Raw genomic sequence first — 26258 nt, forward strand, 5'->3', positions numbered from 1 at the left:
ACTCATGCAGTGATCTCATCTGATGTCAGCTTTGACAACAAATTTCTGCTGCTGACTTCCAAATGTACAAACCCAGCCCAGGCCCTTCCTCGTAAACCTGCTCCCCCATCCAGCTGTTCTCTGACATCTCTACTTGGATGACCAATATCTATCTCAAAGCAATAGGTCCAGCCCGGAACACCCAAGTTGCCTCCCAAGTCTGCTCTGCCTACAAGTCCATCCTTCCAGTGGCTCAGGCCAAACCCCGGACTCATTGCTTCCTCTTTCTTTCATCCACGTCTGGTCTATCAACAAATGTCCTGGCTCTAGTTTAGTGTCTCCCGTTACTCCTGCCCTGATCCGAGCCACCTTGTCTCTCGTCTTGCTTATTAGAATGGCTACCCAACTGGTCTCCTTGCTTCCATTCTTCATAGGTGAATTTCAGCTCCATCAGAGCGATCCTTTCCTAACCCAGATTAAGCCACCATTCTTCTGCTCAAGGTTTTCGAGTGACCCCATTTTATTCAGATTATAAGCCAAGGCCATACAGGGTTGGGGCCCTGCTTACCTTTCTTCCTACTTCTCTTAGCGTTGCTCTCCCCTCTCCAGCCACGCCCACCCCTTCTTCTTTCCTGGAGAGGCCGGGCCTGCTCTGGCCTCAGGACCTTCACACTGGCCATCCCCTCTGCTTCATTTGCTCTGTCCCCCAAAATGTGTACCAACTCACTCTCTCACCTCCTTTAACATTTTGTTCAAATGCCCCTTCACAGCCAGGCATACCCTGACCACTCTATTCACAATTGTGCTCCCACCCAACTTTCCTAAACCCCCGGATTCTGTTCTAATTTTTTCCTTTAAACTTTAAAGCCTTCTAAGATACCACATACTTTACTTACATACGTATTTATGTCTCTATCTCCTTACTTAAATGTAAGCTCCATGGGGGCAGAGATTTTTGTTCATTTATATGTTTTGTTCACTAGTGTATTCTCAGCACCTGTATCATGTGGCTTATAGTAGGTGCTCATTAAAATCTTTTTGCAAATAAATGCATGAATATTAAACATTTCAAGTTCTCCCAATCACTTAAAATTAGGATGGTTTATATGGAGATGATGGATTATTCATTCCTGTATTACTATAGAAAGGTAATCTGCTTCCCAGATGGCTATTACCAGTTTCTAATGTGACATCTGCAGAATTGCTTACTTAGCAGTGGTTAGACAGTCAACTCTCTTACCTTTCAAATGCTTGTAAGTAAAGAAGTTTTAACTGCTTTAGGCAGCATAAACGTCACATTAGTTTTATTATCTTTAATTATACAAAGGGCAAAAAAAATAGGCTGCATTTTACAAATATATTCATAAATACTTTACTGAGGCTCTCAATGGCTCACTTTACGGGTAAAACGAAAAGCTGAAATGCATTCAGAGAACACGACACAGAATGACTCATTGGCATAAGCTATATAACCCTAGCCGGACCTCCCCTTTTGATCATGAACGGCACAAGTTTTTCAAGGCTACTACTGACTGACTAGTCCCTACTTGGCCTTCCTACCAAAACTTGAGAAGAGAACCCTACTTTTTTCTCTGCAGAGGGTGGAAATTAGGTATCAGTTGCCTAAAGAAGGTAGGGCCTAGTTTAAATCCCAAGGAAATGCTGACAGCTGGAGATGTGAATTCCAAGCTATGGTGGCTCAGACATCAGCTTATGAGACACCCACAGAGAAGGCTCGGGGATTGTTAGTACATTTTAGAGCTCTGTTGAATAGTTACACTTAAGAGCTACAGGGTAGTATTTAGAAATTGTCACAAAATAAAATCTTTTACTTGATTCCTATAAAAGTCTATACATAATCAGATACGCCCAGTGGCACCTGTGAACTGGTCCCCTCTGCCTGTTCTTGTGCTCTGATTTCTGGGACCCGGGGAGCGGGGAGATCACCCCACTGCCTGGGGTGGTAACAAGTGGAAGAGGCTAAGTGGGTGGCAAAGAGTCTCGTCTTTCCAGTTCTTGGTCTTCACCATGAAGAAAATAATACTTGCCCCCATTAGACATGATGCAAAAACTGGAAGATATCAAAGGAAGGTGCCAAGAGAGAAATATTTTGTAAATATGAGCTTTCAGTATTTTATTACTTGGAGGGGGGAACAAAAAGTCAAACACAGCTTCCACTAAAACAGCTTCCACCACTCAATGCACGTGAAGGTGCTAGCATGTATTCCTTAGAACAACGTGCACGCAAAAGCCCCAGGATCAGCTAGACGCCCAATTGTGACAAAAGCTCTGAAACCAATGTGCCGGAGCCCACCTTGTTGGCTTCACTGGTCCCCTCGGCGGCCCCTTCTTCTCCTGTTTTACTCTCTGCCTGTTCCTGAAGGTTTTCATTTTCATCCAGAAGTTTAATGGGGACAGGGGGTGGCGCCTCCTCTTCTGGATCCCATGAATTTCCAAGAATACTCTCTGCATTAGCGCTTTGTCGACACTTTCTGTTTCTGTCCACGGAGGCATATTCGGCAAAGTCTGTTTTGCCACTGGCCTGGGGCCCCGGAAGCTCTTTCACAGTGGAAGTTGACTTCGACCTGCTGCTGTGGCCTCCAGCTGAGTGGGCGGCGGCCGTCACCTCCTTAATTTCTTTCACAGTTTCATACAAGCAGTCCTCCACCATATTTTCTTGTGAGGCACTGTCCTTGAGCACTTCATACGGCCCCTCCATCCCCAGACCCTGGTCCCCGTCCGCGCTTTCTCCATTGAGCATCGTGTCCACTTCGCTCTCAGGAGGAATTCTGGGCAACTCCCGGCTCTGATGACATTTTGGCTTCCCTGTGCTGTCCTGGGAGTCCAGCAGATCTGAAGCGGAGGTCTGGACTTCCTCGTAATGCTGTGTGCAGGTCATGGTGCTGTCTTCTGAAAGAACTAAAGCAGTGGGAGTATTAAAAGTGGAGAAAGACAATTTCTGACATAATTATTACAGTGAATCAGATGATGTCAAGTTAGGTGAAATCAAAGTGCTGGCTTTTTATTTGACTTGAGGCTGTAAATTACAGATGTTTTGACTGTTAGTGGATATTCTTATTTCAATCACAGTGTAAACTAAAGCCATTCATTACATCTTTCCAATAGAGTATTTAATACATTGTCTTGGCTATCAATTTGGGTCACAGTTATACAGTCTTTGTTGTTACTCCTGATGGGCTCCTTGTAGGCAGTGTCCAAAGTGACCAGAGGATGAAAGTGACACTGCATAGGGCCAAACTGTGGGAGGCTGCGCTCCAAGGGGGGGGCATGTGTGGCAGCCACTCTCCCGGCCCTACTGGCCTCCTCTCGTGTGGAGGGAATACCTGGGAGCCATCCCCCTTCACAGGTCACTTTGTTTGAGAGACAATGGAAAAAATGGGGCAAAAATGTGCCCAGAGCAGTATCCCAAAGGGTCCGCCTACCCTGTGCCTTTTTAAAGCTCTTCCTTCCATCTTACTGGCTCCCGGTGCCAACATTTTTACCTCAAATTAGAAAATTCGTATTTGAAATTCTTAGATTGCTACAGAAACGTTACTGAGTGGAGCCATTCAGTCATCCCTTTATCAAATGTTTTTTGAGTGCCTCCTAGGTGCCAGGGATGGTTGAAGTGCTGGGAATACATCACTCATCAGTGAGGTCCAATGAGTCCTGCCCTTTGGGTACTTACACTGCAGTGAGCCAGTTATTAAATTACTGTCTCTCCACTGTATGTTCTTTATATACTATATATTCTTCATATATATAAGTGTATGTATATAATATATATATTATATAAAGTAAATATATACTTAAACATGTATTTGTACTGGTATATTCATGTATATTTACTTTATATAATATATATATTCCTTATATATCGTATATATTCTTTACATCTGTGTGTGGGTTTATAACTTAGTTTTTCTTTTTTGATGTTGGGGGTAGGAGTTTATTTATGTATTTATTTATTTTTGGCTGTGTTGGGTCTTCGTTTGTGTGCGAGGGCTTTCTCTAGTTGTGGCAAGCGGGGGCCACTCTTCATCGCCGTGCGCGGGCCTCTCACTATCGCGGCCTCTCGTTGCGGAGCACAGGCTCCAGACGCGCAGGCTCAGGAGTTGTGGCTCACGGGCCCAGTTGCTCTGCGGCATGTGGGATCCTCCCAGACCAGGGCTCGAACCCGTGTCCCCTGCATTAGCAGACAGATTCTCAACCACTGCGCCACCAGGGAAGCCCTATAACTTACAGTTTTTAACCCACTTGTTTTTACTGACTAGACTGGGATTCTCTAAGACCCTGGAGTCCAGAACAGTATCTAATGCATGGTTGACTCCACTGTTTTTACATGAAAAACTAAATGAGTGAAAGAAGAAATAAACTGCTCACCTCTTATCCTGAAAAAAAAAAAAAAGACTACTTCTCTTTAGGGGGACTAGAAATAGTGTCCCTGAAGAGTATCTCGGGAAAATGATAATGGAACCCTCGTCGGAAGTTACCATCACTACCCACTGTGTACTAAATACTTGATCATCAAGGAGGGGGTGAACTTTTGCCCTCTGGATTTAGATGTCTGTGTCACGGTGGACAGAGAACGGGCACTGGAGTCTGAAGCCTCCGGTGTCAATCCTGACTGTCCCCCAGTTTCCTCGTCTGTAACTGGAGGTAAGAGGAGGATTTGCTACCCCAGGTGAAAGCGCTCTGTAAACTGGGGAGTCGAAATGTGACTTTGGTGAGCGAGCACATCCTGGGCGTGAAACAGGCAGCATGCAGAGTGGTCCTAAGGGTGTACCCAGGAGTCAGATCGAGGGTTCAAATTACAGATCCTCAGAGCACTGACCATAACATCTTAGGCAAGTGATTAACCTCTCTGTGCCAGACAGAATAATGCCCCCCCCACCCCCCACCCCCACTCAGGAACCCACGTCCTCTTCCCTGGATCCTGTGTGTTTCATTCCACGGCAAGGGAGGAATTAAGGATACTGATGAACTATTAGCTGATCTTGAGATGGGGAGGAAAACTGGGGCATCCAGGTGGGCGCGGTGTAATTCTGAGGGTCCTCATCAGTGGAAGATGGAGGCAGGAGAGTCGGAGAGAGACTTGAAGATGGAGGGAAGTCCGGGACCAAGGAATGCAGGAGGCTTCTGGCAGTGGAAGCAGGCAAGGAACTAGATTCTTCCCTAGAGTCTTGGGGAAGGAGCACAGCCCCGCTGATACTTTGATTTTAGCCCAGGGAGACCCGGTTCAGACTCTGACCTCCAGAGCTCCAAGTTCATAAACCTGTGTTCTTCTAAGGCACTAAGTTTGTGGTAATTTGTTGCAGCAGCAATGTTTCAGTTGCCTCATCTGTAAATTGTGAAGAGTAATAATCCCTACCCTACAGGGCAGTCATATTAGTCATGGTAACCTTATAGTTGCTAGCATAAACGGGTTAGCAAAAATGAGTTAGTACAGGGCTTCCCTGGTGGCGCAGTGGTTGAGAGTCCGCCTGCCGATGCAGGGGACACGGGTTCGTGCCCCGGTCTGGGAAGATCCCACATATCGCGGAGCGGTTGGGCCTGTGAGCCATGGCTGCTGAGCCTGCGCGTCCGGAGCCTGTGCTCCGCGATGGGAGAGGCCACAACGGTGAGAGGCCCGTGTACCGCAAAAAAAAAAAAAAAAAAAAAAAGAGTTAGTACACATACAAATCTTAGAACAATGGCACAAGAAGCCAATTCATAGATATTAACTTTTCATCCAAATGAGATTTTTTTGGCTAAAACTGGTAGTAATACAAAAGGTAAGCAAGAACAAACACATTTCCTAGTTTTTTTTTTTTTGTTGTTGCTGTACGCGGGCCTCTCACCGTTGTGGCCTCTCCCGTTGCGGAGCACAGGCTCCGGACATGGCTCACAGGCCCAGCCGCTCCGCGGCATGTGGGATCCTCCCGGACAGGGGCACGAACCCATGTCCTCTGCATTAGCAGGCGGACTCTCAACCACTGCGCCACCAGGGAAGCCCCCATTTCCTAGTTTTTGAGCCACATTTTCTGAAACCCTTTCTCAGGTGATGAGGCCTGCGTGGATAGCTGGTATTTCTGCAGAACTTACTGTCACCGTTGGTGAGTGCCCCGTTCTGTTCGCTGCTGGCAGGCGCGTCTGTGGCCAGGCTGGTAACTGAACGGCTGAACATCTCCTTGTCGGAAGGCTGCAGAAACAAAGGCACCAAAAGGATCAGACTGCGTGGCAGAGGAGAATATCCATGGCTTTTTTATGGGGGGATATTTTTAAAAATTAATTCATTCATTAATTAATTATTTTTGCCAAACTGCACAGCTTGTGGGATCTTAGTTCCCCAACCAGGGATTGAACCCTGGCCCTCGGCAGTGAGAGTGCAGAGTCCTAACCACTGGACCGCCAGGGAATTCCCTCCATGGTTTCTTCTAAAAATGAAAACAACCACAACAAAACCCAAATCCACTGCTTAGATTTAAGTTAAGCGAAACGAAATAAAATCGAGTTCCTCAGTTGCACTAGTCACATTTCAAGGGCTCAGTGGCTACACATGGACAGTGGTTACCCTATCAGTGCAGTTACAGAACACTGCCATCTTGGTGGAAGGTTCTATTGGACAGGACCGTCCTGGGAATCTTCCGAGGCCTCCATCCACAGAGCTTCCCATCTGGTAATCACAAATAGGCTATGGTAGATTGTGGGGTCTCAGGTCCCTTATCTCAAGGTGAGGGGGACCAGAAGCCCCAGGGCTGATTGGAATCAGCTCCAGCAGAGAGAGGCCTCATCCTTCTACCAGGGGTGCCGGAAACGTTACCCTTTTTAAGGGTGTGTCATGCCGAGGAAAACATCACCTTTGTCATCTGAAGGGAAGGGACTTAAATCTGATCAAAGATAATGTCACTGATGTCTGAGACTCAGAAATCAGCCAAGTCTCTGCTTCAAGGTTCACCGAAACCATCATATGCTAAAAAGTGGTTTGCAAACCTTTCTTATTCTCACAAACAAATTCAGGACGCTTGGAGGGAAGAATGGCATTGATTGTTTTCTACTGGGCTAGCCTGGGTGGACAGTACATGGCATGATACGCCAGGCTGAGCTACAGCTATGACTAGCCTGAAGGTAAGGTGGTAGCTCACATATTTCTTGAAATATGCAGCTGGTCCCACGTAGCAGCTGAATCACTGCTGATATGATCTGTTCCCCCTTCCCACTCATGGAATGCATGGCCTGCGGGACCCAGGAGGCCACACTGGACCATGTTCCAGGAGTCCACCTGGGAAGTTCTGATGTAAACAGCACCACAGCCTTGGCTAGCTGGCTTCACAAATTCTCTGACTTGGGAACCAAGTAATAATAACAGAGAGCAAACAGCTCATGCTGCGTCATGATCCAAACATGTACCGGGAGTCAGCTATTTCAATCCCATGCAGCCCGTGAGATGGGTCGTTGTGTTAGGTTGCGGGGCGGCTGCAGACACAGGTCCCCATTCACAGAAATGACGTCACCCCTGGGCAGGAGTCAGCTGTGGGGGGAGGATGGCTCCCAGGTGGGCCCGTAACAGCACAATCAATCCGTCACAGCTGAATTATCATACTCTAGGCTCTCACCACCATTTCTTCTCTTAGCTTCTACGAGAAAACGCCTGCTGGAGCTCCAAACACAGAAGCCAGGAGAGAGCCTCTCTCTCACTGAAGCTTCAGATGCAGCCAGGGGACACCCCCGCCCCCCCGCCGGCCTTTTTCACCTTAGGATTTAAAGGCAGCTCCTCTGGGGCTGTGGAGTGGTGTGTGTCGGGGTGTGTGTCAGCCGGGATCAGGGGTGGGGAAGGCTGGCTGACTACAAGGACTTGTCAGGCCTGGGATGGAGACTGTGCAAGTTGTACAAAATTGAGAAACTAGGATAGAAGCTTGTAAAGAGAGCCATGTGATGTGTGTGTGCAAACGTGCACTCCCTTGCTCACACATTCGTATGAGAGAGGCTATGGGGGGCTATTAATGAAGGACACTGCACACGGAGAGCCAGATCTTCCTTTTATCCACCCGCCACTCTCTTCCCGTCTCACCCAGGGCTGCTGCTGGGCGTTAGCAGAAGAGCAGGAACCAAAGGTCTAGAGCAGAGGTTCTCACACCTGAGCAAACATCAGGATGAGCCGAGGGCTTGCTCCCAGCCTCCCCCCCCCCGCCCCCGAGTCTTCTAACAAATGGAGATGGAAGCCTCTCCCCCAGCCCCGCGTCTCCTGCCAACGGGCACCAAGGAGAGTGGCAAGGGGAAGAAAGCTGGGGCCTGGGACCTGCACGTGGGAGAAGCCACAGTGGAGGTACCACCTCCTCTCCCACCCGCCCTCTGGGTGCCTGCACAGCGGCAATCCAACAGAGGCGCTGGGGGCAGGTGAGAAGCGGGGATACAGACAACCAGAGACTGCAGTGAGGGTGACAACGGGGGTAAAGAGGAGGAGGGTGATGAGAAACCCGGAAAGCAGTGGAGGGTGTGTGTGTGTGAGCCGCCTGCATACAGAGATGAAAGGAAGGAACTCCCCAGGGGCTCCCAGGAGAGGAGGGCTGACCGCTTCGCTGCCTGGCCTGGAAGAATCCCTCAATCCTAGGGCAGGGCCCCCGGGACGCCTCCTGGGTGAGCTTGGAACCTGGCTGCTGGCTGAGTGTTTCATACCAGACCTCACATGACATACTTCAGTCATCCATCTTTCCTTTTTGCCCCTTCTTCCTCCAACCAGTTTATGCCTGATCTTGAGAAATTACATCTGGGACAGGAAGCATCTTCACCATTTCAGCCTTGCGAATATGAGGGCGGCCCCATCCCCAGCTGCTGGAATTGCTCAGCCAGTTAAAGGCATGGGCCTGAGGGGAGAGAATGAGGTGGGACCAGGACGCCCAGCCTGCTCCCTATCTGGGTGAATCCAAGAGGCCCGCGGGGCTCGATCAGGACCCTTTAGGACACAGAGCAAGAAAACCCAGCAAGGCCAGGCCACATCTGGGATGCTGGGGGTCCCAGGCTCCAGTAAGCTTAATGATCAGCTGTTACAGGTTGAATTTTATCATCTCCAAATTCCTATATTGAAGTCCGAACTCTCAATACCTTAGACTTGGCCTCATTTGGAAACAGGATCGTTGCAGATGAAACATGTTAAGATGAGGTCATATCGGAGGCCTTAAAAAAGGGTAACTTGGGCAGAGACAGACACACATAGAGGGAAGACGGTGTGAAGAGTCACAGGGAGAACACAACGTAAGGGCAGAGATCTTCAAACCAAGCATCACTAAAGGCTGCCAACCGACCACGGTAAGCTAGGAGAGCGGCCTGTAACAGATGCGCTCTCACAGCTCTCGCAAGGAACCAACCCTGCTGCCACCTTGATCTCGAATTTCTAGCCTCTAGAACTGTGACATGATAAATTTATTAAGCCACTCAGTTTATGGTCCTTTGTTATGACAGTTCTAGCCAACTAATACACCGGCTGGAGCCCAGCAGAGGCAAAACAGAAACGTCCCTGCAGTAGGTTGGAACTATCTGAGGATCCTTCCAGCAGTGGCACAACTGCATCCGTTTCAGAAGCTCTCCCAACAACCTGGCTAATTGCACAGGCCTCTAGCCACGGTGAATATAAACCTGCAGCAAGAGGACACGGCCCAGGCAGCCAGTTAACTCTGGCTGAATTGCTTCCCTGGGCTTCCTTCAGGCTGTAAGCTTGTGGGGACCTGCTTTAGATAAGCGGCTGATGCTTTAAAGCTCGTGCACGCGTGCTCACCACGTTCATCAGGTTCTCATGGTCTCCGCTGTGCTGTCTCGGCTTCTTTTCTCTGAAACAGAAAAGGAAACATGGCTATAACATCCAACGTGCTATCTAAAATCAAACATACACTCCCCTTTCCTATTCAAACTTTGATCGACACTTAAATAATCTCTCTTTTAAAAACCGGGTTTATTTTGTCAAGGAAGCAGCAGCCGGACAATTCACTCTACCCCTCCTCTGCAGGCAGCAGGGTCCGAGGGAGTCAAGTCCCAGCAAGGGGCTGGTCACCTCTCTGGACCTCCCCTTCCTCCAGGAGTAGAAAATACAAGTGAACAAGAGGACTGGGGCAGTTTCCTGAGTAGAAACTGTTTATATCTAGAATGCTGGAATGAGTTTTTTGTTTTTGTTTTTTGTAAGGAAATCAACAATTCTCATCTCTTCATCTTTCTTAATTCAGTCTTTGCAAAGTCGCACACTGCCATGGGATTGAGAAAATAAAGAAAATACAACTTTTGGCTTGTCGGGGAGGTTACATGCCCTCAGGATGAGTCATATGTACTTGCAGTCTATGGAAAAGTCCATCCAGTAAAAATAGAATTTATTTTTACTCGGGACAGGCTAAAGAAAGCCATCAGTACTAGAGGCTACCTTTCCCATAGATGTATAAGGCAACAGTGACACCTAGTGGGGGCATAAATAATTGCAAGGCAGGCCCTCCCAGGCCCAGGGGAACAAACACTCCTCTAGCTTTGCTTCTATTTTTTCATCTTTCTGGCCAGTTAGTCTCTCTCCCAGCCCTGGAGTCCTGGATCCAAACCGGGCAGGGATTTGGAGGCTACTTGTGTTCAGGGAGTCTGGATTTTCCCCTCCTGACAGAGACTTTAGGGCACAAAGCCACATCCAGACTTTTAAATGACACTTGTCCAGTCTCTTCCAAGGTTATTGAGAAGAGTTTGAAAGAAGGCTGGCTGTCAGCTGGTCTGCACTGGCTCCCAGCAGCAGCCCTCACCAGAGAGCTGCATATGTTGTAACAATGTCTGAACACCTGGAAAATCACTCCTGGTTAGAAAGGACTTTGCTTCTCTCCAAGCAAAGACCTCCTTTTCTTCTTGGTGGAGGGGTTACACATTTTATTGTATATGAGGGAGACAAAGAAGGAGGAAGAGGGGAGGGGAAAGAGAGAGAGAGAGAGAAGTATAATTCTAAAATAAGACAAGATGGTTATTTCATACACAGAATGTTTCTCTTGTAGAAAAAATGAATGTTTCTTAAACTGCAGCTCTAGATAACAAATCCTTAATAAAATGACCCCCGAAAGCTACAGAGCAGCAAAAATTCTCAGTAACTCTCAAATGGCAGCAAAAAGAATATCTTTAATGCACATGATACTTAGATTTCCAAATGTCCACAGATGGAAAAAGAAAATACACATTCGGACAAGGGTGTGCTCATAAGAATAGCAAAAATTTCCTTCTGGGAAGTTTCATACATAAGGGCTCTTCCAGTTGCTCCCCAGGAAAATCAGATGTGGCTTTTCACTGAACTAATAAAAAGTGTCCTGGGCTCCTTTGCGGCAGAGAAGTCAGTTCATCTAACATACGAGTTTCTGGGAATGTCTATGCAGTGAGATGCCATTCATCACAGGCTTTTTATATAGAAAGTCTTCTGGGAACATGTTATTTTAAGGCTCTAGTAGACATGCACTGCTCTCACCTGTCACAACTGGAGCACAGAAAGATGAGGAAGGTGATGAGGAAGAAGGTGGCCACAGCTGCCAGGCTTCCCCACAGGGTGATCTGCATTTGTCCCCCACTCAGCAAGCTTCCCTCGGGTCCCATGGTGGGTGGGAAGTGGCACAGGCTGCTGGATTTGGTCAGTCCTTCCAAGGTGGCGACATGGGGGCAGAGGGCTGCGTCCTCCTGCAGAGAGAACAACGTGTGTTTTGACAACTTCTCGCGTGAAATGCCAGAATCTGGGAGTAAGCTCCTGGTGGGGCGTGGGGTGAAGGGGGCGTTTGAGTAGAGCAGGGAGGTGTGTGCAGACTGCAGGTGTGTGCAGGTGGACTCGACTTGGAACTCCCTCTGGTCAAGTTTCCCTCTGTGGTCCAGGCCTTTGTTTTCTCACCCAAAACGCAAAGCAGGAGCGTGCAATGCCTAGCACAGTGTTTGAGGCAACGGATGCCTTGTTATTTGGATATGTTTGGGGATAGATTCTTAACGTCTTCAAATAAATTTAAGACTCCAAGTACTCCACAGCAAATGAATAAATGCTTATTTGGTTTCCCTTGCGTTTTTTTTTTTTTTTGTTGTTGTTGTTTTTTGCCAGAACAGTGTAAAGCATTTATTACAGCTTTCACAAAAATGCAGTTTGCATCTTTCCCACCTGAATCCCCAACTCCCCAAACCTGCTTCTCTTCGAGAAGGTTTACGGTCAATACAGTTAACGAAATGGATTGTCTTTACATTCACCTTCGTAAACAGTTAACTGTTCTGAGTATGTGACTTTATATTCAGGGCTGGCTTTCACTAAACTTTGTAAGCACTCAATAAGTCCACTTTCAAAGGGATGGCTGAAAGTCTACGCTAAGAGTGCATCACCGGCAGCAAATAAGACCTATTTATAAACAACTACAAATTGAGTATAAAAGCCAGGACGTATTAGTACCCTGCATGTGCCTGGGACTCGAGTGCTTTCGTCATTCGATCACTGCCACCAGTCTGTGAAGAAGGCACGGCTAATCCCCATTTTTCAGAGACACTAAGTTCCCCGACGGTGTCACCGCGCTCAGTGGCAGCGGAGGATGTGAGACCAGCCAGCTCTGACTCCAGCGCCAGTGGTCTCAGCCCCTAGAGGGCGCTCCTTCTCACTGGGGGCTACCGCTTCCCGGTCCAGCTACAGGGCTTCTAAATGAAAATGGCCAATGAGTTCTGTGAAATATTTTAAGACTTTTAGATTTTGAAAAACAGAGTGCTATATCAAATTAACGATGATCTCTCGTCAGAGATGCCTTGTTTAAAGAACATTTGCTTTGCTCAATTCTAGAACATTCTCACTTAAACAGCCTTTAACTTCATCTCAAGATTCATGAATAAAGTCAGCAAATAAATATTTTTGTCATGATAATTCATCAAAACTCAAAACATTTTTTTTTTCTTGAAAAAGACGGTTGATGTTTGCATTTCCATTTGCTTCCGTAACAGACCTGGGACTCTATGTAGCCATCACTGAGCATCTACATCAAGTCAGCACCTGGGGAGCTTAACGGAGTCACTGTGGTTCAACGAGACCAGATTTTCTCCAGGTGAAACATTTCACATTTATTTCAATATTTAAAGGTGACAAATAATAAAAAGCTGGAGAAAAAGAAATTTTATCTACAAGCATGCAGAGAGATTTCTAGATGAAATCGATTGCTTTCTATATGGCCTTGAACCAACATGAACACTTCTTAATGCTCTATAAATAAATAAATGACAACTTCCTGGGTAATACAGAACTTCTTTCTTCCTGTGTTGGTTATATATTATACCTATAAACACTACATGCATACAGGAATGGATGGTCAAATTGCCTTTGCCTGTTTGCCCCTGGACAGCTATAACTGAGTGAAAATCGCCAGCACTTCTCTTACGATTTGTTGAAACAATGAATAATTCACTTTTAAACTTAGACTACAAACTGGCACCACAAGTTATTAAAATACATTCAAGCACATGAATGACGGGGACCTCTGAATATATATGAAATAAATTTTTATATCCAGATCCAGGTTCATGCATAACACATTTCAGGAGGTACAAACAAAAGATATCTGTTGTGCAGGCGTTTGTGTGTTCCTTCTTTCCTTTGCTCATTCATTCGTACAATGATTTAATCAATGTCTCTTTATAAAGTTCCCGGTTCTTAGAAAATAGTTTGCTGAGTGAATTATTCAAAAGGCACGTATCTATCCAGCAGGACCCTCTCTCCATCTCTGGTACACGTTTCTCTTTTCTCTTTCTCTCTTTCTCAACAGGGGGAGGCGATAGAATATAATGAATTATGTGGTGCTCCAGCTAGCAGAACAGTGTGGGGAGAAAAAGGGCAAAAGCAGATTATTACCAGCTACTGAATAAAGGATGTAACTCAGAGAAAATGTGTCAAAACTCCTGGATCACTCCCCTTCAACCAGAATTTGCAGAAAAGCTACTGACAGAAATGCTTTTTTACAAAAGTTCTCATCGTGGACAAAAAAAATCTCACAGTGAAAAGCAAGATCATCATCTGGTACTGTTTCTGAGTCAGATTATCAATACATTGTACCCCTCAGGACAAGAGCTCCAATTGCGTGGGCAGCTTCCACCTCTCAGAAACCTCTATGTGCAACTCGACAGGAGCCACACAGGTCACAGCTGTGGTGGCAGTGCAGCAGGAACACCTACCCTTGCAGGGGCCAGGGGTCTACACACACATGACCTCCCTCCCAGTGGGATTGTTCCAGTTTTAGAGAAGGTCTGCACCACTGGTACTCTCCTCTCCTGGTCTCTTTCTCTTTCTGGTCTCCTGTTTCCATAATTCTCCGGCCCATTTCTTCTCTGGTCATCTCCTTCTTAAATTTTAGTGGCTTATTTACTATTGAGACATGGCTGCCTCCCCCCACCAACCCAGTGTGTGCAGACGGACCATCCCCACCATGTGCGTAGACGGACTAGCCCTCCCGTGTGTGTTTTGATGAACTGCGCCCCCCAGTGTGTGTAAATGGCCTACTTCCCCCTCTTTCCCCACCATGTGTGTAGATAGACTATCCCCTTCCCCCGCCCCATTTGTGTAGATGGACGACTCCCTCCCTCCACCGCATATGTAGATTACCCCCTCACCGTGCGTAGACGGACTGCCCCTCCCCCATGTGTGTAGAGAAGAGCTAACACCCATAACGGATGTACGCGTTATGACTTCCACATTCCTCCCCCTTGGTGGAGATGAGAGTGGAAGCCCTGTGTGGATGGTCCAGGGCTTTCCAAGAAGTGGAATGGACTTTCCCCCCAAGGCTGGACCCTCCTGCACTGGTTTCACTGAACTTAAATGCAGTGTTCAGGGTTCTTTCGTGGAGTTCATTTTGAGCAGGGCGGGGCATAGGTGTCCTTCCCTGAGACTCAAGGCTTCTCTCAGGATTAGCGACAGAGAGGGAGAATGAGGACAGCGAGGCACAGGGTCCGGGAAGTAAGAAGTCACCCTGAAAAGGAAGGGCCCCCGAAGGAGCGAGGGTTTTCTATATTATACACTGTGCGCCTTTACCAACCAGGTCCACGGGGAAAAGATAATCCAAGGCTGCGGAGTCCCTGATGTTGTTACCGGCCTTGGGGACCAGCTAATTTTCTGCTAATTCCTATATCAAGTAAGATGTTTCCTGAGCATCCGGCATCAACTCACACCAGCAGAAATACATGAACAGTTTGGGGCGATCTCTCACCATTTTTTCAAGGCGATATTTAAGCCTATTTCTCTCCATCCTGTTCCTACCCGTCTCAATAAAATTGCATTCAATTATAGAATCCTGTTTCTTCAAAGTTAAAAAAAATCCCGTTGTCAGACCACATGTGTAAATACTCTATGAGTTATTCAACATAGAGCAAAGGATGACCATTCACCGTACCTCAGCGAACATTTATTACAGCACCTGAATGCCCCACTAAGATGTGTTGCAAAAGATCATACTACTAATGAAATAGCAGATTTAGGTTAATAGTTGTACATCATTTTTTTTGTTTTAGAATAGGCTTCACCATTGGCTGCACTGACGTTCAATCATGACCAGTGACTGTAATTTAATGCATGATATTGACAAGAGGCAGTGGCATTTCGCCCACCCCGCAATTTTATCATTTCAGAGTACTGTGGGAAATTGTCATTTGGCCCTGAGAAAGGTCGATGCCTGAGTTTATAGGACTGCTTTTGGGGATTCTTTTCGAAGTAGGGTTGGATAACTATTTCGGACTAAAAGCTCCATAATCACTCATACTTTTGTATCCATTCCTTTCACGATTTTAATCAGTAAGTGATTCAATCTTGAGAAAAACCGAGGGCCTTTTACTTTAAAAGCAGGTGCCACGTTTAACCACAAGGGGGCAGTATAATTCTATTCTCAGCCCTCCAGGACAGACCTCAGTTATTCTTGCTGTCGGCGCCTCTGCTGAGCCTTTTAACTGTCTTCATTAGCCTGGACTATCGCCACCTCAATCAATTCCAACAAAACAGAAAGCAAAAACCGGATGAAATGAAGGAAAGTTGCAGGCCAACTACCAGCTATTTCTTTGTTTAGCCAAACACATTTAACAGGTAGGTGCTCTGATCGCTGCAAATTCTGTATAATTTGGTAGAGCTGGGATGGCCGGTGAGATTAGCTATAGAAGCAGACACTTAGTTCCTCTGAAGCCGGTTGAGGTCAGTAATGATGGTCATTACCATTTTATAGCTGTCCTAGTTGACTCATAATTAAGCATGTTGGAAACCACCTCCACATGACTCCTCACCGATGGCCGAAATGAGGAGGTCAAGGACCCATCGCCATGGGAACGCCTCCTTCCCGGGTCATCACCAGGTGTGGGAACCATGCGGTAAAATGACACTTTACGAGCAACAGATTTTAACCAAACACCTAAATTCTTTGCTGGGCTTCTGTCCTGTGAGGCACGTGGGCAGATGCACAGGCTATGGAAGCATGAACCTCTCCACTGAAGTCTCCGGTCTCCTGAAAGAGTTTTAAGCTCAAGTATTCAAATTCGGGTCAATTTCGGGTCAATTTCTCTTCCGACCAAAGGGGCTCTGCTATAGGTAAGCTTTGTGCACTGAACTCTGTGTGAGAGTCAAGCGGGTCTGCTGTAAACACGGAGCCATGTCTGTCCACCAGGGTCCTGCTAAGGCCCAAGGGTCTCTGCCACACCAGTTGTTACAAACATATCCCTGTTTCTCTCTTTCCTGAGTCGGGGGGAAACACACCCAAAAAGCAGAAGGTGGTAAAGGACTCCAAGGTAAGATTTTCTTTACGGTTTCCCGAATCATCATTTTATTTACATCACTATGGAGCAGTATCTTGACGTTTCTTCCTGCAGCGGCTTGAAGCGCGAGAGAAAGGAACCTGGGGAGCCTTGACAACACCAAACTGGCCCTGCTGCCATCAAGGCTTGCTGCTGCTGTGGAAAGAGCAAGGCATTCATCCCAAGAGCGGGTTATAAATCCTTCAGGCCATCTGTAAGCGTAACCTGATTTCTTCTTGTGCATATTAAACCTGTTGATCCCCATGGGAAATGGGAAATCTGACCCTTTGGGAGTGTGTGTGTGTGTGTGTGTGTGTGGCTGTCACTTGTCTTCAAAAATACATTAAACTTCCATTACAGAAGTAATATAGTTTATTGCTTATCAAAGCTCTGCTGCCGTTTTGGTTTTTGCCTTCAGAAAAGCCAAAAGGCGAGTGACTTTGGTGGGTAAGGAATGCCTTCTAAGGTTGTTCCTCCTATCCTGACTTGAAAACCAATTCCCAAGGCTCATGTTTTTTTATTTTTAATGGTAAATCTCATGAGAGAACAGGAGAGGGGTCGGGGAGAGAGAGGGAGACAGAGAGAGAGAGAGAGAGAATGATTCTGACAGACATGGGGGAGGAATCCAGGTATAGGGTCTTCAATTTGCATAAGCAAGTCTTAATGGGCTGTTTCACAAAGTGTGCAGTTTGAACTTTAGGCTCTATTTCTTCCTGCCTTGCATGTTTGCTCATCTGATCTGAATGAAAAGTTCCTTGAGGGCAGGGATATATCCATCTTGTAACCCACCACATTCTCAGCATCTCCATGAGCTGGCAAACAGGAGACAGTCAAGACATTTTTACTGAATACACGTTACTGCAAAGGGAGGATTCGCAAGCTGACTCTCAAAATGCAAGTTTAATGAATAATGTATTAGGTAAGGGAGAGAAGGAGAATAAAAGAGAAGAGCACATCAGGCAAACAATTAAAAATTAAGCCAAGTATGTCTTAAGGCAAAACCTTAGCTCTGGAACAAACACAGCCACCTGCCTCTTTTGTACTGTCACCAAAGCAGCCTGAGGTCTCTTGAAAAAGGTCCCAGCACTGGAATTACTTGCTTCTCTGTACGTGAATCCTCACCACCCTTACCAGGTCTCCACACTGGCGATCTCAATGTATCCCCAAGCTTGGCGTCCCTCTGGCCCCTTCTCAGCAATGACACGTCACGCCTCCCTCCTCTCCTAGGAATCTGGTACACACCTCTCTCTTCCCTCCCTCACAGTCCTGGGTCTTACATTTCTCAAAGGAAAGGGGAGCCTTAACTATTCTTGGCTGTCTTCGCACATTTTCATCCGATGGAAGCCTAACCATCCCTCAGGTTTCAGCTTAAATGTCGCTTCCTTGGAGCAGCTTTTCTGACGCTGTTTCCCGCTCCCCAGTTTAGTTTAGGCCCCCTGACTTTTTTTTTTTTTTTTTTTTTTACAAGTTTTTCCCTTCATAGCATCACTCAAGAGTAGAGTGATGAAGCCCTCTGTGTGTCTCTTCCACCGGTCCAAGCTCCAAGAGGGAGGCTGTGGAGAGACGTATCTTGTTCGCAGTTGTAGTCCTAGTGTGTGGCACACAGTAGGCACTTAATACATAAGTTGAATGAATTAATAATGAGTAAATAATTCCAAAGATCCAAGAGGAGGTGGATACTGACTTGGCCTTCAGAGACGGTTAAGAATTAGAAGAAATTCTTTTTCTCAATCTTCTCAAACAAGGCTGAAATTTCTTGGGGATGTGAGGGGTTCCAGAAGCTGGCTTGCCTGCTTGACTAGCTGGTGGGGAAGTCTCCATGGTGCTGCCTCCATCCTACACATGATCGACTGGCCTCTCCCCACGTTCCCCTCAGGGTCCTGAAGGGGCCCAGTGTATATCAGTTTCGACTCGTAGGCTTGAAATAAAAAAAAAAAAAACACGGCCATCCCCACCATGTTCATAACCCCCAGGTGTCCGCCCACCTGGGACAAGAGGAGGCAGGTGAGGACATGGGAGCCACGCCATCTTTCTGGCAGGCTCAACTTCACGCGGTCGTGACTTGTTTCCGGCACCAGAGAGAAGAACGCTCCCTCTCCTCCGATTCGCCCACTGTTCACTCCCAGCCATGTCATCATGGGTCTCCCTTCCAAGGGAACTAGTGCACTTTGCAGCCCTGGCACCATCTTCTTCGCTGGAGTCCGGTGGGGATGTGCTGTTTACACACAGGCCAGTTTACTGAGGTGGGACTTTTATTTATTTTCATTTTAAAAATTTATTTTCTTGAAGTATAGTTGATTTACAGTGTTGTGTTAATTTCTACTGTACAGCAAAGTGATTCAGTTATACATATATATACATTCTTTTTCCTATTCTTTTCCATTGTGGTTTATCACCGGATACTGAACATAGTTCCCTGTGCTCTATAGTAGGACCTTGTTGTTTTTCCATTCTATATATAATAGTTTGTATCTGCTAACCCCAAACTCCCAACCCACCCCTCCCCCAGCCCCCTCCCCCTTGGCAACCACAAGTCTGTTCTCTATGTGAGGTCAGGACTCTGTTAAGCACTTCTTTGCCTGTTTTTATTTGGCTTTTGACGCACGGGTGATTCAGACACTTGTTAAAAAAGTAGTAGTAAAAGACTTAACCAAAGAAAAACAAAACAAAAAAACTCCCAAAACCCTTCAGTGTCTTTGATGAGAGGTTCAGAAATTTACCATGTGACATAAACGTCTCTCAAATCCTCCACTCACGGACCATGATATTTAAAAGATCAGATTCATTTTAACACTTGAACTGTGGTTGGACACTAATTACAAGTGCTCCAGTATCTGTCACATCCCAATTAGCTTCTACCAAGCCCTCACCTAACAATGCTACCTCATGGAGATTGTACATCAAAGGATGCTTATTCTGGGAAAAGGAAACCTTCAGGATGGAAGAAGTGGAATTTCAGAGTTAGAGAGCAATTTAAGCCACATCCCAGAGGAATCCCAGTTCGTAGTACTGGTTTCATTGTGAGTTAGATCAGCCACACCTTCTGATGTACCCGGATGTAAGGACTCTGAGGTAAGAGTTAATATTCTACCCAGGCACTAGCAAGAAGGTAGCGTGACATTACCCAGTGCTCAACACATCAAGGCAATCTTTAATTCTCATCTTTCCTACATTTAAAAAACATTAAGAATTCTTTACATTATAAAACTGGCCGACAAAGTGCTTTTCATTGACCTCTAGAAAGCAAAATCTTCAAAAACCATCCCTGCGAGTTACTTGCCGGTGTTCCCAGAAACTACTTAGGGAGACAGAGTGACAGCTTGATTACAATGAGTCAGAATTTGTGTTTGAAAATGTAGGTACTCCGGGCTCACCCTCAAGGCTTTCTGCCAGGAGGGTGGGGGGAGCAGATGACTCAGGGAGTGTGACTCCCAAGCTCCTTATAGAGGAAGCGACAGGGCCATGGACCTTGTAGGGCAGAGCTCCTCCAAAGGTGGTTCTGGAGCAGAAGCCTCACCATCATCTGGGAACTTGTTTAAAATGCAGAATTCAGGGCCTTCTCAGAAAGTCTGGGGTGAGGTCTGGCAATCTCTGTTTTAACAAGCCCTCCAGGTGACTGTGATGCATGCCGAAATTGGAGAAGGCTGTTCTAGAATAGCACCTTCCTTCCTCTCCAGATCACCTGGGGATCTTGTTCAGCAGCAGATTCTGAATCCTGCATTTCTTTCTTTTTTTTCAGTTTTAATTTTTTTTTTAACTAAAGTATAGTTCATTTACAATGTTGTGTACATTTCTGCTGTACAGCAAAGTGATTCAGTTATACATATATTTGCATTTTTTTTCATATTCTTTTCCATTCTGGTTTACCATAGGATATTGAATATAGTTCTCTGTGCTATACAGTAGAACCTTGTTGTTTATCCAGCCTATATATAATAGTTTGCATCTGCTAATCCCAACCTCCCACTCCATCCCTCCCTCAACCCCCTTCCCCTTGGTAACCACCAGTCTGTTCTCTATGTTCTTGTGAATCCTGCATCTCTATTCGGCCCTCAGGGGAGGTCTAGGCTGCTGGTCTGAGGGCCATGTATGAATAATACTAGCGTAGATGTTCATCTTCCTTCAACTAGGGTTGAAGGGTCACTGAGCCAGATCCCTGGGGCTGAAACTTGGCCTTCATCTTCCTTAAAGTTAGATGAGATGAGGTCAGAGCTCCTGTGTCCTTGGAGCCTTCTTGATTCCCATAGAAGCACACAAATAAAAGGCTGCCCTTTACAGAGTCTAATGAGACAAGTCACTGATGTGTGGAGGCACAGACCCAGCTTCTGCTCCATCCCTTTCCACTACATTGCTCTGTGGCCTGGAATGAGCCCGCACCACCTGTGCCTCAGTTTATCCTTCTGAAAAGTGAGGTCATTTATAAAGTTTCTTTCCAGCTCTGAGATTCTATTATAAAAGTAGCCAGTGATTCCTAAGTTTTACGACCCACATCCAGAACTTTCCACACAAAGGGAAGTATTGACCCAGCAAGAACTGGAAATTCTCAGTGTGATCAATAGTTTCAACGCCCCAGGAAACACAGTCTCAATAATTCATGGGAAAACCTGATAAGGCCACACCAGTCACAGATGTCAGGAGGGGACATCATGGGCGGTCTTTACGGTCAGTGTCCAGCGCCGGAGGTCAATCCTGACACCCCCAGAACATCAACAGCACATCTGGCAGCGACACCAGGCACAATGGCTGCAGAGCAGACGATGAGTCTCTTAATTTTCTCATTCGCGTGTAGTTGATATATTTACACATTTACGATTCATATTTATAAAAGCCTTTCAACAAAGTGTGAAGATCAAACCAAAGTACGCAGACGGGTGTGCAGAGGTGACTTAGAGAGAAGATGCGGCTGCTGGAAGCTTCTGAGGCTTTTTAAAGGCATATGCCCTAACTTAGGAAAATCTTACAAAGACAGCAAGTCTGAAAGGGATCCATCTAATTTCCAATCTCAATACTTGACAAGCCTGAGGAGATTCCAAATGTGACAGAACATTCTGGAGACTTTCTCTGTCTTTATTATGAAAGATGCTCAGCTCTTTGGGGGTGGCTTCATTCGTTTCTTGACTAATACCTCCAATGTTTCTTACTCTTTGACACTAAGGCACAAACTGTATTTTACTCTTTGACACTCAGTAATTCACTGAACAAATAATCGCTAAATACCTACTCTGTGCCAAGGACTGTTTCATCTTCTAATCACACCTTAAATATGAGATGACACTAGTCTGTTGCGATTCAGTTGCAAAATTCAACTGGCAAGAGGTGAAAAACCTTTAGAATTAAGTTCCTAATACAGAGATATATTTTGATCACAGATGAAAAACAATTTATTGTTGAATTCCAAGCACGGGAAGTCAGGAAAAAAAAGCCGGAAGTCCTTTCATTTCCACCATATTGCATGAGAAACAACATCTAGCCACAATAATTGTAGCGTGATTCCGTTCAGCTTGACAGCAGAGGCGCCGTGGCATTGACGCAGCTGCAGTACCCTTGGACTGATGTTGTTTCAAGCTGAGAACTGTCCTCATTGTGTCTGGCGGATTCCAAAGGCAGCCTTTGCATGAGTACGGGGTGGACAGGACCACTACCAGGGACCCACGCACCCACCCATCACAGTCAGGGTCAGCCAACTGCTGAGGATGGATCAGATTTCAAGGACCTGGGAGGGTACCTGAAGAGAGTACCCCTCCCCGTCCCCCCACCCCCTAATGGAAGAAAACTGCTTTCACTTTACAGTGAAAGCAAAGCTTAAAAAAACATTCATGCAAGAAGTGGCACAAGCATTTAAAATCCCATTAAGCCATAAATGACAGAACAGAGCAATTCACCTAGTGAGGACAAGGGAGGGAAGGAGAAGGTGAGAGGGCTGAGGCCAGAGTGCAGACACACTGTACGTGGAGGGAGGCAAGGGGAACAGACTCGGAGGACTTTTCTGGTAATTTTTTTCTGCTTTACCATTTTGTTTGCAGCTGGCTTTACTCCATGGGGTACTTTGGGAGTTTAAGAATGACATGTGTATGTACATGTCTACGTACTTCAGCACATTTATTTTCTTCTTCTCCTTTGCCCACTTTAGGGAAGACAACACTCTGTCGACAGAGATGGGGAGATGGGTATAACAGAATGGCAACCCCTGTGGAGATTCTGTTCTTACAAGGTGTGACATGACTAAACATGAAACTCAACCATCAGAACCTGTCACATTCTTTGTAAGAGGTCTGTGTTCATTACAATGGCCATTAATATCATGGACAGCCAAAAACACTTCGAACTAGATACAGAAGGCAATGCGGAGTATTTAAGAAGATGTGGTAAGAAGATGTGGTGTATATACATGTATATATATTATATATACACACACACAATGAAATATTACTTAGTCATAAAAAAGAATGAAATATTGCCATCTGCAGCAACATGGATGGACCCAGAGAATATCATACCAAGTGAAGTAAGTCAGACAAAGACAAATATTATATAATACCTCTTATATGCAGAATCTAAAAAATAATGCAAATGAATCTATATACAGAACAGAAACAGACTCACTGACATAGAAAACAATCTTATGGTTACCAAAGGGGAGAGCAGGAGTTGGAGGGAGGGATAAATTAGCTGTTTGGGATTAATAGATACACACCACTATACATAAAATAGATAAGCAGCAAAGATTTACTGTATAGCAGAGAGAAGCGGAAAATAATCTGAAAAAAAAATATATAACTGAATCCCTTTGCTGTACACTTGAAACACAATACTGTAAATCAACTATATTTAAATTTAAAAAAGTTGTTTCAAAAAATAAAGGCGGAATATTACTTAGCCATAAAAAGAAACAAAATTGAGTTATTTGTACTGAGGCGGATGGACCTAGAGTCTGTCATACAGAGTGAAGTAAGTCAGAAAGAGAAAAACAAATACTGTATGCTAACACATGTATATGGACTCTAAAAAAAAAATGGTTCTGATGAACCTAGGGGCAGGACAGGAATAAAGACACAGACGTAGAGAATGGACTTGAGGACATGGGGAGGGGGAAGGGTAAGCTGGGACGCAGTGAGAGAGTGGCATGGACATATACACACTACCAAGTGTAAAATAGATAGCTAGTGGGAAGCAGCTGCATCGCACAGGGAGATCAGCTCCGTACTTTGTGACCACCTAGAGGGGTGGTATAGGGAGGGTGGGAGGGAGACGCAAGAGGGAGGGGTTATGGGGATATATGTATACATATATCTGATTCACTTTGTTATACAGAAGAAACTAACACAACATTGTAAAGCAATTATACTCCAATAAAGATGTTAAAAAATAATAAAAAAATAAAGGCAATATGGAATAAACTGTAGGGTCTTGAGTAGAGACATGGCAGGATAGAAGAGTATCTCATTTGTGAGCAGAATATTTTCTCAACTTCAGTGGATGAGTGTTTTGACTGTGGCCCTACCGAATAACTAGCCTCGACTGGTATCAAAGGGCACGGCCTCCAGGCCCCTCCATCTCAGCCCCATTGGTTTCATCTGGCTTCCTTCCCAGGCCACGTGAGAGCATCAGCCATTGCAGAGATGCCCCCCCCCCCAAACCCCCTCAGTCCTGCTCACCACCCGCTGGGCACTTGTTACACTGCTGATGCCAAGGCCTGACCCTCAGATATTCTGATATAATACAGCTGCAGTGGAGCCCAAGAATCTGTATTTTTAACACGTGTCCTAAGTGATCCTAACATTAAGTAGCTCGCTGAAAACCCCAGGCTCTAAATTTGTTACAAGTCCTACAGGAATCCCAGTGAGGTGGAAGTTACTCATCTTCAAGTCTTTGGGGGATCAGAATTACTCAGAACTGACATCATTTGGCCAGGGGAATCACTGTAGCAGGAATTAGGAAAGTGTGAGAGGAAACGTCTGTGTAAATGTGGTCCCTACAAGCTGTATCATTTCCATTGGTTCATCCTATGAAAGGAAAAATCTAATCCTATGTTGAGTCCCGGGGGGCAGGGGTAGTGAAACTCCTAGGAAATCCACTGGGAGGCCTCTGCAGGGCATTCCTTCCCTTACAATGCCACGTAGCTAATGCGATTATAAGACCTAATGAACTGAGACTAATGCAGTTTTGAAAATCTTCATAGCTAATGAAAAATCACATCTTCTCCCTCAAGATTTCCCATTTTTTTCTGTTTGTAAATCATGAATGAAACGAAGACATGGGTGAAGGCTGTGTTTATGGTCTTTATAATTTGAAGAGTTTGTTATTTTGAATGTCACAGTGGTTTCCAAGTGGAAGGGTCACATTTGGAATTTACATTCTATGCCACAGTATTAAGAACGTTTTGGAGAGACCTAGAATATGGATTTATAACACTGATATTTAAAAGAGAGTCTTTCCCCCCTGCTGAGTTCAAAGTATTTTGTACATCAGGTCAGGCTGTCAAGGTAGCCACTCTGCCCCAATTTCCTTTTTTTTTTTGGAAAGTAGAGAGCAAGAAAATGAGAGCTAATATCAGGATATGGCTTTGACACCCCCTGACTCAGCACTTCTCTATCCTATGTTTTCACCCCTTTTGGGGAAGGAACATTTCAAAGGCATGAAATTGAGACAGGAGAATGGCCTATGGTGAAGTGGCGTATTGGGGAAGGCACACCTTAGAGGCATGCTGTGGTAAATTCAGGAAAATGTGCCAGCCACCTCTACCTGACTATCCAAGTTAGTCAGTTTTTTTAAAATTTAATTAATTTATTTATTTATTTATTTTTGGCTGTGTTGGGTCTTCGTTTCTGTGCGAGGGCTTTCTCTAGTTGCGGCAAGCGGGGGCCACTCTTCATCGTGGTGCGCGGGCCTCTCACTATCGCGGCCTCTCTTGTTGCGGAGCACAGGCTCCAGACGCGCAGGCTCAGGAGTTGTGGCTCATGGGCCCAGCCACTCCGCGGCATGTGGGATCTTCCCGGACCAGGGCTCGAACCCGTGTCCCCTGCACTGGCAGGCAGACTCTCAACCACTGCGCCACCAGGGAAGCCCCAAGTTACTCAATTTTAACTTTCACTTGTTAATAAAAGAAACACAGGTATTTATGGAGTATAATGTAAATCTAGTAAGAACTTAAAAAAAGGCATATGAGAACTCAAAGAAATTTTGCACATGGAATCAAAAATTTGAGTTCACTCCTCTCTGCCACTGAGGCTTTGAGAGGCTCTGGCTGTGCTAAGAGCATAAACTAGAGCATACGAGTGATACCCCTAGAGGCGTGGGGTAGGCACTGCATAGCCATCACAGCAGCTCTGTAGATGCACACTATGAAAGTAGCACAGTGGAATTTGATCCTGAGAAGGTCACTGTTGAATTATTTCTCAGGCCTCTATTACAGGAAAACTTCAAGAAAAATATACTTACAAAATGGAACAGGAAGGTGTGTTTCCAGGACAAAAAAACTCATTTAGCAAAATCAGAGTAGTCACTGACACCTAGTTATTGCTGTTCAGTTA

General features: G+C 45.6%; 1 protein-coding gene across 1 annotated transcript in view; it reads right to left on the reverse strand.

The window, feature by feature from the left end:
• Nucleotides 1-26258, reverse strand: part of PAG1 (phosphoprotein membrane anchor with glycosphingolipid microdomains 1) — a 138282-nt gene that overhangs the window by 9812 nt on the left and 102212 nt on the right. The window contains exons 5-8 of the mRNA XM_030839178.2: nt 11429-11634; nt 9731-9782; nt 6064-6160; nt 2294-2898 (exon numbers count right to left, since the gene is read on the reverse strand). Coding sequence (XP_030695038.1) covers nt 2294-2898; nt 6064-6160; nt 9731-9782; nt 11429-11634 — 960 coding nt within the window. The remainder of the gene's footprint in view (nt 1-2293; nt 2899-6063; nt 6161-9730; nt 9783-11428; nt 11635-26258) is intronic.

Source organism: Globicephala melas, chromosome 17, assembly GCF_963455315.2.
Source record: "Globicephala melas chromosome 17, mGloMel1.2, whole genome shotgun sequence".
In the NCBI taxonomy this organism is placed as follows: domain Eukaryota; kingdom Metazoa; phylum Chordata; class Mammalia; order Artiodactyla; family Delphinidae; genus Globicephala; species Globicephala melas.